General features: G+C 39.8%; 2 protein-coding genes across 5 annotated transcripts in view; both read right to left on the bottom strand.

The window, feature by feature from the left end:
• The window catches only part of psmd1 (proteasome 26S subunit, non-ATPase 1), a 33,552-nt gene extending 25,847 nt beyond the window's left edge, over window positions 1-7,705 (bottom strand). Inside the window, exons 1-16 of the mRNA XM_068729265.1 lie at window positions 7,533-7,705; window positions 7,005-7,048; window positions 6,491-6,564; window positions 5,923-6,092; window positions 5,477-5,685; window positions 5,040-5,183; window positions 4,172-4,398; window positions 3,736-3,796; window positions 3,477-3,605; window positions 3,264-3,352; window positions 3,073-3,151; window positions 2,806-2,979; window positions 2,415-2,526; window positions 1,923-2,119; window positions 1,235-1,330; window positions 599-663 (exon numbers count right to left, since the gene is read on the bottom strand). Of these exons, the coding sequence (XP_068585366.1) occupies window positions 599-663; window positions 1,235-1,330; window positions 1,923-2,119; window positions 2,415-2,526; window positions 2,806-2,979; window positions 3,073-3,151; window positions 3,264-3,352; window positions 3,477-3,605; window positions 3,736-3,796; window positions 4,172-4,398; window positions 5,040-5,183; window positions 5,477-5,685; window positions 5,923-6,092; window positions 6,491-6,564; window positions 7,005-7,048; window positions 7,533-7,548 (1,886 nt within the window). The 5' untranslated portion in view covers window positions 7,549-7,705. The remainder of the gene's footprint in view (window positions 1-598; window positions 664-1,234; window positions 1,331-1,922; window positions 2,120-2,414; window positions 2,527-2,805; window positions 2,980-3,072; window positions 3,152-3,263; window positions 3,353-3,476; window positions 3,606-3,735; window positions 3,797-4,171; window positions 4,399-5,039; window positions 5,184-5,476; window positions 5,686-5,922; window positions 6,093-6,490; window positions 6,565-7,004; window positions 7,049-7,532) is intronic.
• Window positions 7,706-8,378: 673 nt separating this feature from the next.
• LOC137886680 (uncharacterized protein C2orf72) lies at window positions 8,379-13,951 on the bottom strand. Of its 4 annotated transcripts, none has more exons than XM_068729240.1 (3): window positions 10,642-11,627; window positions 9,916-10,020; window positions 8,379-9,265 (listed from the first exon to the last, which is right to left on the bottom strand). In XM_068729240.1, exons 1-3 carry the CDS (start codon window positions 11,411-11,413, stop codon window positions 9,168-9,170), a joined length of 975 nt encoding a protein of 324 aa, XP_068585341.1. In that variant the 5' UTR covers window positions 11,414-11,627; the 3' UTR covers window positions 8,379-9,167. The 4 variants fall into 4 exon arrangements, 1 of the variants encoding a protein (XP_068585341.1); XR_011104990.1 differs by lacking the exons at window positions 8,379-9,265; window positions 10,642-11,627 and adding exons at window positions 13,260-13,339; window positions 13,754-13,951 and having other exon boundaries at window positions 9,934-10,020; XR_011104989.1 differs by lacking the exons at window positions 8,379-9,265; window positions 9,916-10,020; window positions 10,642-11,627 and adding exons at window positions 11,715-12,558; window positions 13,260-13,339; window positions 13,754-13,948.
• Between the last annotated feature and the right edge of the window lie 306 nt (window positions 13,952-14,257).

The following is a 14,257-nucleotide window of genomic DNA, read 5'->3' as shown; positions in this document are numbered from 1 at the left end:
AGCGGACGTTTGTGTGTGCTGATGTACATGTCGGGGGAGCGGAGGGTGTTCTCCTTCAGCCATTAGGAAATTGCAGAACCGAATTGTTCTGGTTGAGAAGTCTTTCTAAACACACTGAAGATTTACACAAAGTTTATCTAGCAGCCAATTGATCACGCAGAATATCACATAGCCTTTTTTGGGCTTAAAATGTACACCCTGATATTTGTGCATCGGCTAGGCGCTCTGTTGGAGACCAGAGCTGTGTCAGAGTGATAAATCACTATAAATAGCCTGGGAAGAGAACGTGTGACAGTGACAGTACGTCCAGCTTCCTCTGACTTGGGAATACCTTCCATGAATACCAGGGAGTCATTGTAAATCCCACACAACAATGTCCTCTTAATTCTCCTATCACACCGTAGAGACGGTGTTAATATTCAACTGCATCTCTTCAGGAGTATCAAAACTAAAAAAGGAGCCCAACAGAAGCAAGATGCAATGGTTTATAAAAAAAGCAGTACCGTGTCTCCAAATTGCACAATGCTACTTCTAAGAGAAGGTCCTCTATGTGAGGAAAGGAGTGTTTAGAGCTCGAGTAAATAAGTCTGGTCCTTACCTGAACAAGATGAAGCCAATGGACTCGACAGCAGCCCTTCGGACATCATCATTCACATCACTCACCTTAAGTAAAGGAATGAAAGAACTCAAGTAACCAAAGATGATACAGAGACTCATCAAATCCTGCAATTAACTAGCTAACTTTAATGATGGAGATCCCTTTCAGTTCACGGTATGAGAAATGCGCTCCTCTATCACACCATGTAATCATTTTAGCTTGTATAAGGTGCCACCTACAGGACAACAAGTTGTCCACACCCCAGAAGTATGTTGCATTTGCACTGAAAGCCCAATGAATGACATATACATAAATTCACTTTAAAGTCATAACAATGTTTTTTCACGTTCAAGTTACATTGTTAACCTCACAGTGAATTCAGGCACAAACAGGAAACCCCTGATGTGCCATGTTAAAGCTGAATCACATGGTTTTAGAAAATTTCACTCCCAATAGAGCCTAGTATGGATTAGTTAAAACAATCCTAATCACCATATTACACTAATTTGAATCAAGATGCCAGCCACAGTTGTGCAGCCCTGCAGCTTTTGGCATCGCTTCACAGCCAAAATGATAAACCCGTCTTCTACTCTGTGAAATAATTTGTTGTTAAGAGGGCCAAACAGAAACACTTACTGCGACATGTAGCAGGCGTCGGATGGCCTTGTTGTTACCGGAGCCGCAGTAGGCCATGCCCACTGTGTACATACCAGAGCGCCGTAGGATGGGGTCCTATCATGGACAGTGAAGGAAAGCAGAGCTTTGAAACTTTGTGGATGGAGTCACAACTACGATCAACAAAGTTTGAGTTATTAGGCACATCTAGCTCGTATAGAAGGATTCATGGCACTCACGCAGCCTCACGCGTGACATGAAATACGCACATAACCCGGGGTTATAGGGGTACATACAGGACTCAATACATCAAACATTGGAACTAAACATTGCATCGGAAGGTTTTATGAAGAGCAATGATCTAGCAAGAATGATCTTTTTCATTCAGTCCTCATATCCTCTCTCTGGATTTATCAAGCTTGTGTCAATCCATATGTACTGTGTCACTATATGCATAAACTGCACCAATGCCACAAAAACAAAAGCACTTCAATCTTTATTGTTGGAAAATAAAACTCTGATTCCATGGTGTACGTGTTTTTGTAGCTTCTGTAAAATCAAAAATGCACTACAGGAATGTCCCACTGTTTTTGTTTTGTTTGTCATGTGTTTATTGTATTACCAATGGGCTACAACTGAATTCCACTGTGCATCCCTGTGTTGCTTTAGAACAATAAATGATCCTTGATATGCTTTCTGGCAGCCCTACCTTGTCTCTACAGAGGCTTTCAATGAGGGTATCCGCCTCCTCCATGCGTCCGTACATGACCATGGCAATTCCCACAGCCAGACCACGCAAGATCTTCTCGTGCTGCGTCTCCTGAGCATAGCCCACCATGTCCTCGATGGCCTGGGCTGACTTGGAGCCCAGCATGACCAGACCCAGAGCCAGGCCTGCAGCTTCACCTGAGGGGTTACACGATGTTATCAGCATGGCTTCTTTTCTTTTCTTTTATCCTTTAGTTCATTAACATATGGTTACTAGCGTACAGAACTAAATGATATTTAACAGTACTGCATATCAGAGACATTGGTCAATTAATATTCATACCGTAATATACACTTTGTTTTCTATATTTGTTTAGCCAAACCCGAATCATAATACTAATGATTTTTGTCTTTTTGGTTGAAAGGATTATGTTTAGTAAGCAGAGTGGTCAGGACCAAAAACTGGTTTGCCACCCTGCATTTCAGTACGCACCAGTAACAGCATCATCCTGGTACAGGTTGGACTTGAGAAGGTCGTAAACATCCTGTCTGGCTGTTCCCAACGCTGCCAAGCCAAGACCAAGAGCGCCACCATGACGGACAATCTGTGAAACAGAAGAAGAAAAACAGACCATGAGAGATGGAACACATAAATGAAGCATCTGAAACAGTGACTTAAAGTAGCTGCTGATCTCGGCTACAAACTTCTAGCTGAGGCGTTTTGATTCTAAAGAATTATACTTTTCAGAGACAAAATGTCTTATTTGATGACAAAGTAAAAAAAACAACACATTTCCCTTCTTTCAGCAATAACTTTGTTCGTAATATTCTAGTATATAATTGAAAAAGAACCAGCATTCAAAGTAAACGTCAAAAAAACTAACATCATTGCTGGCGTTCTTGAGCTGACTGAGCAGGTAGTCAATGATGTCTCCCCCATGGTTGGCATGAATGAGTCCCAGAGCATACAAGCCTCCTCCCTCCTGGTAAGCCGAGCCAGGGGAGGTGTCTTTGGGCAAGTAGGTCGCCATTAACTGGAGAGCCTCCTTCTCATGGCCCTGAAAAACACAGCATGTTATGTTCAAATTTAAATCTGGAATGGAATTCATTTAAATTTGCTGTAGATTATCATCATAGTGATGTAGTTTTACCTTGTGGATGACACCCAGACTTGCTGTGGCTGTGAACTTTGCCCAGTTGGTGGCTCTTGCAAGCCATTCCAAGTTTTCTCTACATGGTCAAACAAAATCATTGGTCAAATGTCACTTTGAATAAGTATGTTTCTCTATATTTATATGTGCAATCTATGAAATATACATTTCAGTTCTGCTAGCACACTTACCTGAGGAACTGGTCACTTGTGGTTCCCGTATGCATGAAGGAGTTGGCTATTACTGTGGCTGTGTGACACACCGAATTTCGAACTGCATCCTGGAGTGACGGAGAAAAAAAATAAACAAAAAAGTCAGGAGGAAGCTGCAGTTTGTCTATTTAAACAATAGCTTTTTCCATTTGTGTTCTCTAAGCCATTCATCTTGTTGCTAGCCTACATTACCTTTGTGTTTTTGAGGATCATTAGATCTGTGTTGTTATTTCGGATTAGGAACTGCAAGTGCAGCTCGATGGCCATCTCCCCGCTAAGGATTTTGATCATCTTGGCATTCTGGTCTTTGGGCTCATCTTTCTACAGTAACACGGAGAAGCAATACGGTGAGCCGTCAACCAAACCAAAGTAGCTCTATTTAGACACAGAAAAATTAACAGCAACTGGTATGAAAAGAGTGCTACAGCACAAAACGATCCAAAGAGCGTACCGTTTCTACAGGCTTTCCAGCAGGGGAGCTGCCTGCCTTCTCATCGGTCTCCATTGCATCACTGTAACACAAAGAAATGTTAACTTCCTTAGTTAGGTTATTTTTGGCAGGTATAAAGCAGATGCACACCAAAGAAACAAAGCTTGTAGGGCATCTAAATATTCTGACTCTCTGAATCTGAACGTGCGCATTGAACCCTCCTACTGGTAAGTTCTACGCAGTGCCTTAGGACTTGCAGACTGAGATGAATCTTTTCCTGCCATGCTTATAAATGTTGAAGTTTTGGTTACTTTCCTAGCAACTCATAGCCTCAAAGAAAGCCTAAACAAAGCTTAAATCAAAACCGTAAGCAGTGAAAAATCCCTAAGCCTTTTTGAACATGTCACCGTGCTTCAGCCCAGGTATTAGTGTTTCCTTGTTGTATTTCCCTGCCCACCTGTCTTTGTCTGGTGTGGGCACAGTGCCTGTATTTGTGGAGCCGGGGACTGACGGGATAGGTGTTCCAACTGTGCGCAAGTTCTGGATGACGGAGGAGAGGAACTGCTGGCTGGCGCTCTCATACAGATCAAAGCAGATCTGATAGGCCATCAGCAGGTTGTCCTCCTTCACTAGCTTCTCTAGGATGTCACTCACAGCCTGCGGGTCATCCAGGAATATCAGGCACTAGAGAGGTGAGGAGAAAGGGGGATTAGAGGGGGATTTTTAGACTCGGACTCCCTTTTTGGAAAATCTAATTCCATGAAAAGTAGAGAAATGCATTTAATCTGTATAAAATATTGCTTCCAATTGGAGCACATCAATAGCTGTAGGTGTGACTCGACGCTAATGCTGGTAAGCTTAAACAAAGATATAAGATGCCATCTTGAGTATAAAGCTGAACTCAAGTTAAACTACACTCAGTTGCTGGTTTATTGGGAATTATTCCAGGACTGTTTTATTAGACTGCATTAGTTTTAGCTAGGTGGACCTAATAAATTGGCAACTGAGTGTATATTATAGGAGCATCAGCAGAGTAAATATTCAAACCTACATTAAACAATACAAGCAATTAAAGTATTAAATTAGTTTAAAAATAGAATGTTTAATAGATCATGTTAAAATGTCCAGACAAGACACAAGGAAACTGTGTTCTGAAAAGCATCTTTAAAAATCAGGGTTTGTATTGGATTAATTCAATCAGATATCTTATACTAAATGGTGATTGAACAGAAACTATTAGTCACATATCTTTTTATGTATTTATCACACTGAGAAGTTGGTCAGGGAAATTATGCATAATGTACATTTGAGGATCTGATTGTTACCTGACAGACATTGATGAAATCAGGCTTCTCCAAGTTCATGTAGAGCTTGACGAGCACCCGCAGCACCTCGTTGCGGAACTTCTTGTTCTGCATTAGGGACATGCACACCTTCAGGCTGTAGGCAAGGAGGCCACTCACATCACTCTGCATGACGAGAGAAGCAAAACAAAAATGATTAACCTGTTTAATGAAAAGGAAAAAATCATTATGTACAATCAACAGCAGTGATCAAAATCACCGTCCTGTACTGTGAAATATGTCAATGTGACACATTTACTGTATTTCAATAAAGTGATTCTCATTATCTCTATCAAAGTTTTGGGGCATTATTATGCAAAGTCTGCTAGACTCTTGGACAAGACTTAGGGCTATCTTGGTGAGCGTTAAAGCTAGCAGTAGAGTATTCCTAATCTCAAATCATAACAGCAGGGACGTACCGATTCTAAGATGGTCTTCTCAAACATGTCAAGTCGCCTGGTCTCCAGGGCAATGCCAATGGCCTGCTTGTACTTGTGATCATCGAGGCAACGCAGGAACATTTTGTTGACAATGCCCTCAAGGCGGGGGTCAATGCTTTTCTTCTCCTCATCCTCTGGCAGCTCTGCATTCTCCACCCGCAGCTTGGTGTAGTGGTCGATGCATTTGGCTAGCAGCAAACAAACAGAGGGCGTCCATTTTACTCCCGAATTAAATGAAGCAGTTAAAAGTCAAAATCTTATTCCATATGTCATTCATTGGCTTTTCCTACCAGAAAGCTGGAGGTTTGTTTTTCCCCTTTATGTTATTTAATTCACACTGCCTATAGTATGAGGGTTACAGCAGTATACAAACAACAGAAATGGCAGTGAAGTAAATGATCGTGTGTTTTTGTTTGATAACTCACCAATGATGGTCTCCACATATTCTGAATCATCTGTGACATTGAAGAGATCTCCAGCACCGAGAGCATAGTTCAGAGACTCCTCAAAGGCTCCGAGGTGGTAGAAAACCTTAGAGGCCACCAGGGCAGCAAATGATCTGCTCCGAAATGTCTCATCCTCATACAGGACCTCGCTGGGAGTAGACAACAGATGGTTACATAATGCCGAAAATCTTGACCAAAAAGAGATCTTTTTGTAAAACTATTGAGTGTAAATTATCACTTCAAAATTATATATTCTCTGTCCCACAGAGCAGTTTATACCAGCAAATCAAATCAAGAAGAAAACCAAATGAAAAAGGATGCCGAGATCTGCTTCATAAGCTCTATAAGAATATTCAGTAAACTACTTGTGATTATGAGGCACATTGCACCCTGTGCATTTAGTGTGTCAAGATAGATTTCTAGATCTTTCTCCCAACTGAAGACATAGAAAGAATAAAACTAAGAGTCGAAGTTAATGCTGCCTGATGTAACATTCGTATGTCAGATAGGGTTATAGTGTCCATTGCTTATCAATAGTAATACTTACATTTTATCTACAGATCCTGAAATCTCAGCCCAGAAGTCATTCACAATGGCATCTAGCTTCTGCAGAGCAAACTCCTGCAATGGGAACAAGACATGTTGCCGCGTTAACCTGTTTTTTCCTGACCCATCATGCATTGGAAGTCAAACCAATTAATGCAGGTGGAGGACAGACAGATCACTAAAACTCTTTATTATCCATGATGCAGTATGTGCCCCCTTTTAAGTACATAGAGAACAATATGCCACACTCCAAACATCTAAAGAAACCTCCAGGAGCCACTCTTTAATCTGATATACCGTACATTAATACATTTAAATTAGATGAGAGCTTTATTAATGGCTCTTGGTGAGACCTTCCATGGAAAGCCAGTGTCCTAAAATGTGTGCTTTTACAAATAAGTAAAAAACACACTGACATGTAATCTCTTTACTTCTGTTTGACATGATATGATCTGACATTGCATCATCTCTGTATGGGAGATGCCATCTTCAGGCACTCTCAAACCAGATCTTACCTTGAGTTGTGGCTCCTCCTCATCAAGGAGGGAAATAATTCCAGCTAGGAAAGGAAGAGGAGAAAAACAAAAACTATTAGCACATTATTAGGTTCAAATACAGTATGTATCCATAATCATAACATGTCAGGTGCATTTGATCAAACGTTTAATATTATAATTCTTTGAGAATTATTTTCAACATGAAAAACGTTCCTGTATATAAAAACATAAACATCTTATCATCAGAGCTGAAGAGCTAAGATCCTGTACAGTGCAATGCTACTGATGACTTGGCTGTTAGCATCGACGTTACGATAACGTATTGCGAATTACACTATTTAAAACAGCCTTGCCGTAATCAAAACCGTCCCCTAGATTTAGCAAAGTCACATTTCGAGGTGTTCTTCACTCCTGATAGTGGGTTTACAAGCTATCGCCGGTTAACGACTGACTGACAACTGCTACATTAGCCGTGTGACTCAGCTAAATCAATGGCGGCTAGCTAAAGTAGCAGCTAGCAAAATAAAAGCACTTTCTACGACTTACCGGCAGATGTTATCATGATTGGCTCTTTTTTCCCTCCTCAGCCCCACGATCCTTATTCAACAGTGGAATTCCGCACAATTTTTCGCCGAGATAACGAAAATAAAAGATTTGTCGTATCTGAAAATTCACAACAGTGGGGACAATCGCAGACTCTGCTACCTTCTTTTTGTCCAATGCCGCAAGTCCCCTCAAAGAGGACCTCAGCGTTGGCTGGCCTCTTTTACGCCTGATTAAAACGCAGATATATAGAATTATCCATTGTACCCCCCTGGGTCTGATCAATACGTAGGACTCAAAGAATATAGAATACTATCGTACAAATGTCCATCGCACTTATGGAAAAAAATATGGAGATAGAGTAGTTGAAAATATTTGATTTATGGACTGGCTTTTTCAAAAAGGGTCTATCAGTTTGCTTTTTGGCACGGAAGGCTGTAGAGATGACTGCTGTTGGTAACAGGATGGGAATTGTAATGAATGTGATGAGACGCTTCTGCGAGTGATGCTTCACTGCATGCTGTATTCAGAAGATAGACAGATCTTGTTTGGGGAGGTGGCCAAGTTGAGAGTGGAGACATTTGCGCTATGTCTGCCATAAAATCAACATAGTAGAAGAAGAAGTAACGTTAGGTGGTCCATTGTGAATCTACGTTCTCTTTATACATGGATCCATGACCTACCTCCATGATAGGTTTACAGAAACCAAAGGTACAATGTGATTGTCATTTCAGTAATAATACATATAACATGTTAATTAAGGAATTGATAGTTTTTAACCAAATTTCCCACACTTTGTTGGAAAGAATTGACAGTGAATGTCCATATAAAGAGAGCTGCACACTCACAAAAGCTTATATGTGTTTATTTACAAATTAATAGGCTACATAAATACATAAAAAGTGAAAAGTAGTTTCATCCACTTCTATTGCAGATATTGCTTTTGTCATTAGCACTCATCTAAGGCACATCATTCTAATAAATTAACATGAAAAAGGAGAAAAGATTCACAGCACTTCATCATCGCTGGATTGACCTTCTGAGGCACCTCAGTGGAAAAAATAAGCTGCTTGGTCTCTATTAATGAAGCAGGACCTCACTTAAGACACTTATTGTGATTGTTGATGTTGTGCTTTGGTGATGTATATTCCAAATAACACTCAATAAGCATTTTGAAACCACAGGAGTTTTAAGGACCAGTTGGCAATCCAGCCCTGTTCTATGCATCATGTTAATGGGGTAGGCCTACTTTTGCCATAAGCTTTTGCTTTAAACTAGCCATACGGTGGTTTCAACATGTACTTAAATAACAGACAAATCTCTCTGTAGACCTCAAAACTGGTGTTAAATGTTGCGATACAGTTCATATGACTGAATAACAGTTACTTGAGTCAGCCCAAGCATACACATTAAATAACTTTTAGCATTCTGCATCAGAGACGATGTGTAAATCAGCAGGACAGATTTGACTTTATATTTTGACAAGAATCATGATAGCTCAGCAGTGGGAATATTGAACACTATGAAGAAACACTGTAACATGTAGTAAGGCTCTGTAGCACCACGAAGCTAACCCTTTCTTCACAGTTAAAACAGGATTGTCTGCAGTGATATGTCTGTAGGCCATGTGTCATGAGATCAGCTGTCTCCTCCAGCTGACTCTCCATTCACATGAGGTCCAGCAGACAACAAACGGATTTTCAGAGGGATGCCTTCCTCTTTACTTCCAGTGTCACCTGAAAAAACAACATGAAAACATTGTTACTAACTGTGAACTCAATATGATACAATTTGGCTGCAGTGGAATTTAAGTATATATGTGCTCCCTATATTTGTTTTGAAACAAGGTGTCTGTCATGGCTCAATAACTCTGTTGTGTGCATGATCAATCTGATGGCTAATGGATTACAGAAGTAATTCTGTTGTAAGTCTTTCAATTGACTTTTTGTTGCATCCATTTTTTTCCCAACTGGCCTCATCAGGTTTTATTTTTCCCAATTGTACATTACCACTTGAAGATGGGCAGACAGTGTTAGTGAGAGCAAAAATATTTCTTAAATTTCTGAAAAAGGTTAGACAGTGTTTTACTGAAATGCAAAATACTTTTGTTTTGTTGATCCTCACTGCATACAATCTGATCCAAAGACAAGCCCATGATGAGTAAATTTGCTAATGTCTTTGGTTAGCCGTTGGCCACGTGATAGACTGACAACCTGTAGCCATGCCTTTTGCCCATGTAGTGCTTTGGGTTAGGCTCCAGTCCCCTGCATCCCTGAACTAAATTGGTGTATAAATTGGATGAAGAAAAGACGAGTTGAAAGAATCCTGTGGAAATGGAAATGCCTTTATAGCTCAGTCTAACTGAACTTTGGAACGATACTGCTACCTCTTTGCCTGCCGGTTGAGGAGTTGGTGGCCTGGCCTCTTCTCTGAGCCCAGAACAAACATTGGAATGGCCAGAAAAGCTGGTTCCCTCTATCCCCGGTATTATCTGAAAGGCAATAATGAGCGTTTAACAATTTGGCAGCTTATCTAAGGGTCTGATTGTTTCATGAATGCTCCTTTTGTTACCGGGCCTTTACAGCCATGCCTGAGAAGAAAAATGTGAATCTCGTGGATTGACCTACATAGTGGAGTGCACTAACACAAATCACTACAGTGTTTGCCAACTATTCTCACACTGCAGTGCTCATTACTGAGCTTACAATGGTCTTATCATAAGTAAATGTGTCTACTATGATATCAACACCTATCATATTCATTTAGTCACTTCAGTTTATTCTAAATTAATCAGTAGTAATTATGTAAATGAGTTGTAGGCTTGTGATATATCTGTACAGTAGTCTTCCCTTTAATGTGTTTTTAAACGTGTCAAAATCTGTAGTTCTTAATTTTGGCAATCTAATATGTTATGCATCATCAAATCTGCATGGTGGCCTGGTTAAACACACCACGGTTCAAACTCCAAGTTGACAGATCTACGCTGCTGACGTGTGCTTGAGCAAACGAGATAAAACGATTTACATTATAGTAAAGCCTACACTTGCAGTAAGCAAGTAATATTCCTGCAGTGTAAAACTCAAAAGAACGTGGATGATGTATGTTATTACACCTGCTGTTTGAGATGAGTATATAACTTTGCAGGCGTTTTTCTTGATGCTGAGCATTTTGGCCTCTGTCTTCGGGATGAAACTGCCGACCCATATAGTCTCTGGTGACTGTTTGTGGAACACTGAGCGGATCAGGCGCTCTAGCAGTTGCGCACACTGGTGCGTCTCAGCGCTCTCCTGTCTAGTGCGAATTAATCCAATCAGAGCTGGTCGGGCGTGTCTGGCACGTTTCGTGCGTGCCTTTACGTCCTTCAGTGTCTCTTTTAAGCACAGTTCGTTGGATTGTTTGCTGATGAATGTCTGTCTGAAGATGAATATGATGATAGGAGAGTCTATGGTTCGCTTTGGGCTGTACATGTTCGCCCTCATTGTTGCTGTTCTCTGAGCATTGCTATCGCGCGTTGGCTTTTTCGCCTCGTCCCCGTCCTCTTCCCCCGGACAGGCTCTCAAATCCAAATCCTTGGGCCTCGCTGTCAAAAGCATTTCATTGCTTTTAACAGTCTCTGGCTTGCCGCAAATGGGGTTCAAACTGACAGTCTCGCCGTGACTGCTTGGCGGAGAGGTTTGGGTCTGTCCTTTGCTGTTCGCCAGGCTGCTGTTGGCGAACATTTCACGGATGAACTCCTGCAATATTCCAGCGTCATCCCCGTCGACCTCTTTACTTGTACAGGTATCACTCACCAAATAAATCCGCTCTTTACCTCCGATCAAAGCTATAATCTTCTGAAACTCCCTCTCCTCCTCGGGCAGCGTGGGCTCAATGAAGGCTGCCATCCTTGCGCTAGTACGTCTGCGCGGATCCGTTTTATTTACAACGCTCTGTCAAGCCATCCACTACCACCCTCCTATGGAAAACTTCTTCACGGTCACCAAGAACCGTGGTAGGGAGGGCGGGCATAAAGACTCAGCGTCGATGTCTATTGGCTGGTCCATTTGGTGGGCGGGGCCAACAGTCGTGACCGTACACATTAACATCGGCTTTTTTCAAGATAATTAAGTTAAACTTGATTGGATGAATAAACACAATATAAAGCTTTTTTTGAAAAGTAGTTTTCAACCAAATGCATAACGAAAATGTAGGGGTTTATTTTACAAATATAGAAAGTACAAATGTTTTCTCTAGTAATCACTTATTTGCAAGTGAGACAGAAAAAGTCCAAATTGAAAATCTTGGGGATCCCCCGCCCCTTATGAGAGAGTTAGTAAAACTCACCAAAAAAAAAAGATACAAAGCTAGCTTGTCAGATATTTTACACACAATAAAATACGTATTCAGGAAAGTGAGATACCTGAAAAAACATAAAATACTCCTAGGGACTTAATTATATCTTTTTTGGATCCTGAGAATTACATAAAAAAATGGAACTTCTCAAGGTAAACAAGTAGCTGGAAAAAGGACATATGTGGTATGGACAAGGTACTTTACAAAATTATTAAGAACAAAAAGATGTGCTTTCTTTAAATTAAGTAAAAGTAATTGACCAAAAACATATATAAATATTAATGAAATATTAAACATATACTTCTATAATGAAGCATCAAAACCTAGACTGCTTGTTTGTTTATGTTTGGGTGACAGAAAACAAAAAGTAAAAAGGTCAAATATAAAAAGGTGTCAAGATGTTTAAATAGCAAGAAATGTATCAACAATAGGCGTATGTATATTAACGCAGTCACGCATTAAAAAGAATGTAAAATATCAACAAAACACTTTGAACATTGATTTTAAGTTAAACTCACATTAAATATCATATAACAACAAAGAAGAAAGAGTTGTTTACAAAAATTATTTCTCATAAATAATCCAAGAGATTGTGGGATAGAGTTTAGGTGATGAAATCAGGGTGCGGAGATCACTCTCTTTATTCCCACTATTCTCATTGAAAAGAGTCCTGCCTTCCTTCCAATGTTGTACATTCCTGGCTTTTCATAGAACAGAAGAAACAAAGAGAGAACAGTCATAAGCACTAACTTCAAAATGTTCAATTAGCAGTCAACTTTGACTTCTTTGTAAAATCAAAAATGCCATTCACCCTTAAACCCCCACTACATCAGCAGGCTGAGTTCTTGAGACTCTAATCCTCTAATCCACCCATGACTTTAATTACAATCTGCTGTTTGTCTGATTTGCTACTGAGTTCATGAATTGAAATTCAATGACTTCAAAATAAAAGTACTTCATCTACTCAGTCTGTGTGGGATTGACTCATTGTTTACTTATGAATAAATGATGAAACCATAAAATCTGATCAAAGCCAACACAGAGGTTTGGGCCTTTGGCCTTTAGACTTGCTGAACTTTGATTAGCTGGGCGTTGTGTTTGTTGTTGGCTTTTCTTCAAACAGTTTCTCATGTCATTAGCCTACAGTCCAACTGACTGACAGGGGTTACCGCTTCGCTTCTTGATATTGATATTCTTTTTAATCTTTACCAATAACGACATAACTTTGTACAATCCCTCCAAACTACATACACCACATATATTTTTTTACAACAAGGGAAAGCTGTATAGCAGCTCTCTCTGAAATCACAATACTTTTTACATTTTAACATTTTAAAGAACACAATTCCCATTTCTATGCATTTCCAATTATTTAAGTGTGTTAAATAACTTACTGACCTCTTTGTTCAGGTGAAGGAGGAGCTGAGGATCAAGAAGCTCACTTGGACCGTTGAGAGAGACACAGAGAGCTAAGCAAACTGCATTACAAAAGAGAGAAGTTCTCAATGAATTGCTTTATAGTGATAATATAACTACGAGCTTTTTGTCATCAATTGAAATAGTGTTAGTTTGCATGTGCCAAAAAAATTACAGGAACAACTGTTTTGAGCGTATGTATTCAGACCTGGGCTAAATAATTGTTGCTATCTGGGATATATTAGACTGACTAGTATATTGGTGATTTTGGTCATTAATCAAATATCAGATATCAACCAGTAATTTTGTCTCTGGTAGGCTGGAGGATGTTCACTATTTCACTATTTTTTTAAAAATCTAATTCTTCAGTAATTTGACCAGTAAGATTGATTCATTTCTGAAAAGTAAATACATTAATATTTAACTTAATACTGTATATCCCAGAGTTTCAAAGTCAGACCACATTTCATACTTACAGCAACACAAAGTCCTTTCCATTATGAATAAATCACGAGCATATACAACAAAGAAAAAGAAAAATGATGAAGATCTTTAGTGACCAATGATAGAGGGATGTGTGAGTTGTGGTAAAGCTCCTAATGGCTGACTACACACTCTGCTTCCTCCTGTCTTCTTTTCTCTTTATGGTCACAGTTGCTATCTTTTAGTGTCTGCACCTGTTCAACAACATTTCTCTCTATCTGACTGGTTTAATAAAAAATCCCTCAAGCTTCACATCTTTCTTTTTTTCATGCTTTTGCTGCCATCTTGTGGTTGAAAATGGTGCACCGTCTGTCCCACCGCCAAAGGCTTTACAGCTGTAGTGCAATGTTTCGACCTAGAGAGTGGACTGTTAAAGTGCTTTTGATTCAGTGAATTTTCCTAACAAATGCGGCTTTTATTTAATCACTGCTAGAGCTGATATGATTCACTGACTTTCTCAAACAAACACAAGTTTTAAATTAGACAAACACTAGTGC

The sequence above is a fragment of the Cebidichthys violaceus genome, unplaced genomic scaffold (assembly GCF_023349555.1).
Source record: "Cebidichthys violaceus isolate CVI_PGR_0920_01 unplaced genomic scaffold, fCebVio1.0.p SCAF_101, whole genome shotgun sequence".
Taxonomy (NCBI): domain Eukaryota; kingdom Metazoa; phylum Chordata; class Actinopteri; order Perciformes; family Stichaeidae; genus Cebidichthys; species Cebidichthys violaceus.
The sequence above is the reverse complement of the archived record's forward strand: the minus strand, read 5'-3'. Positions and strand labels throughout refer to the sequence as shown.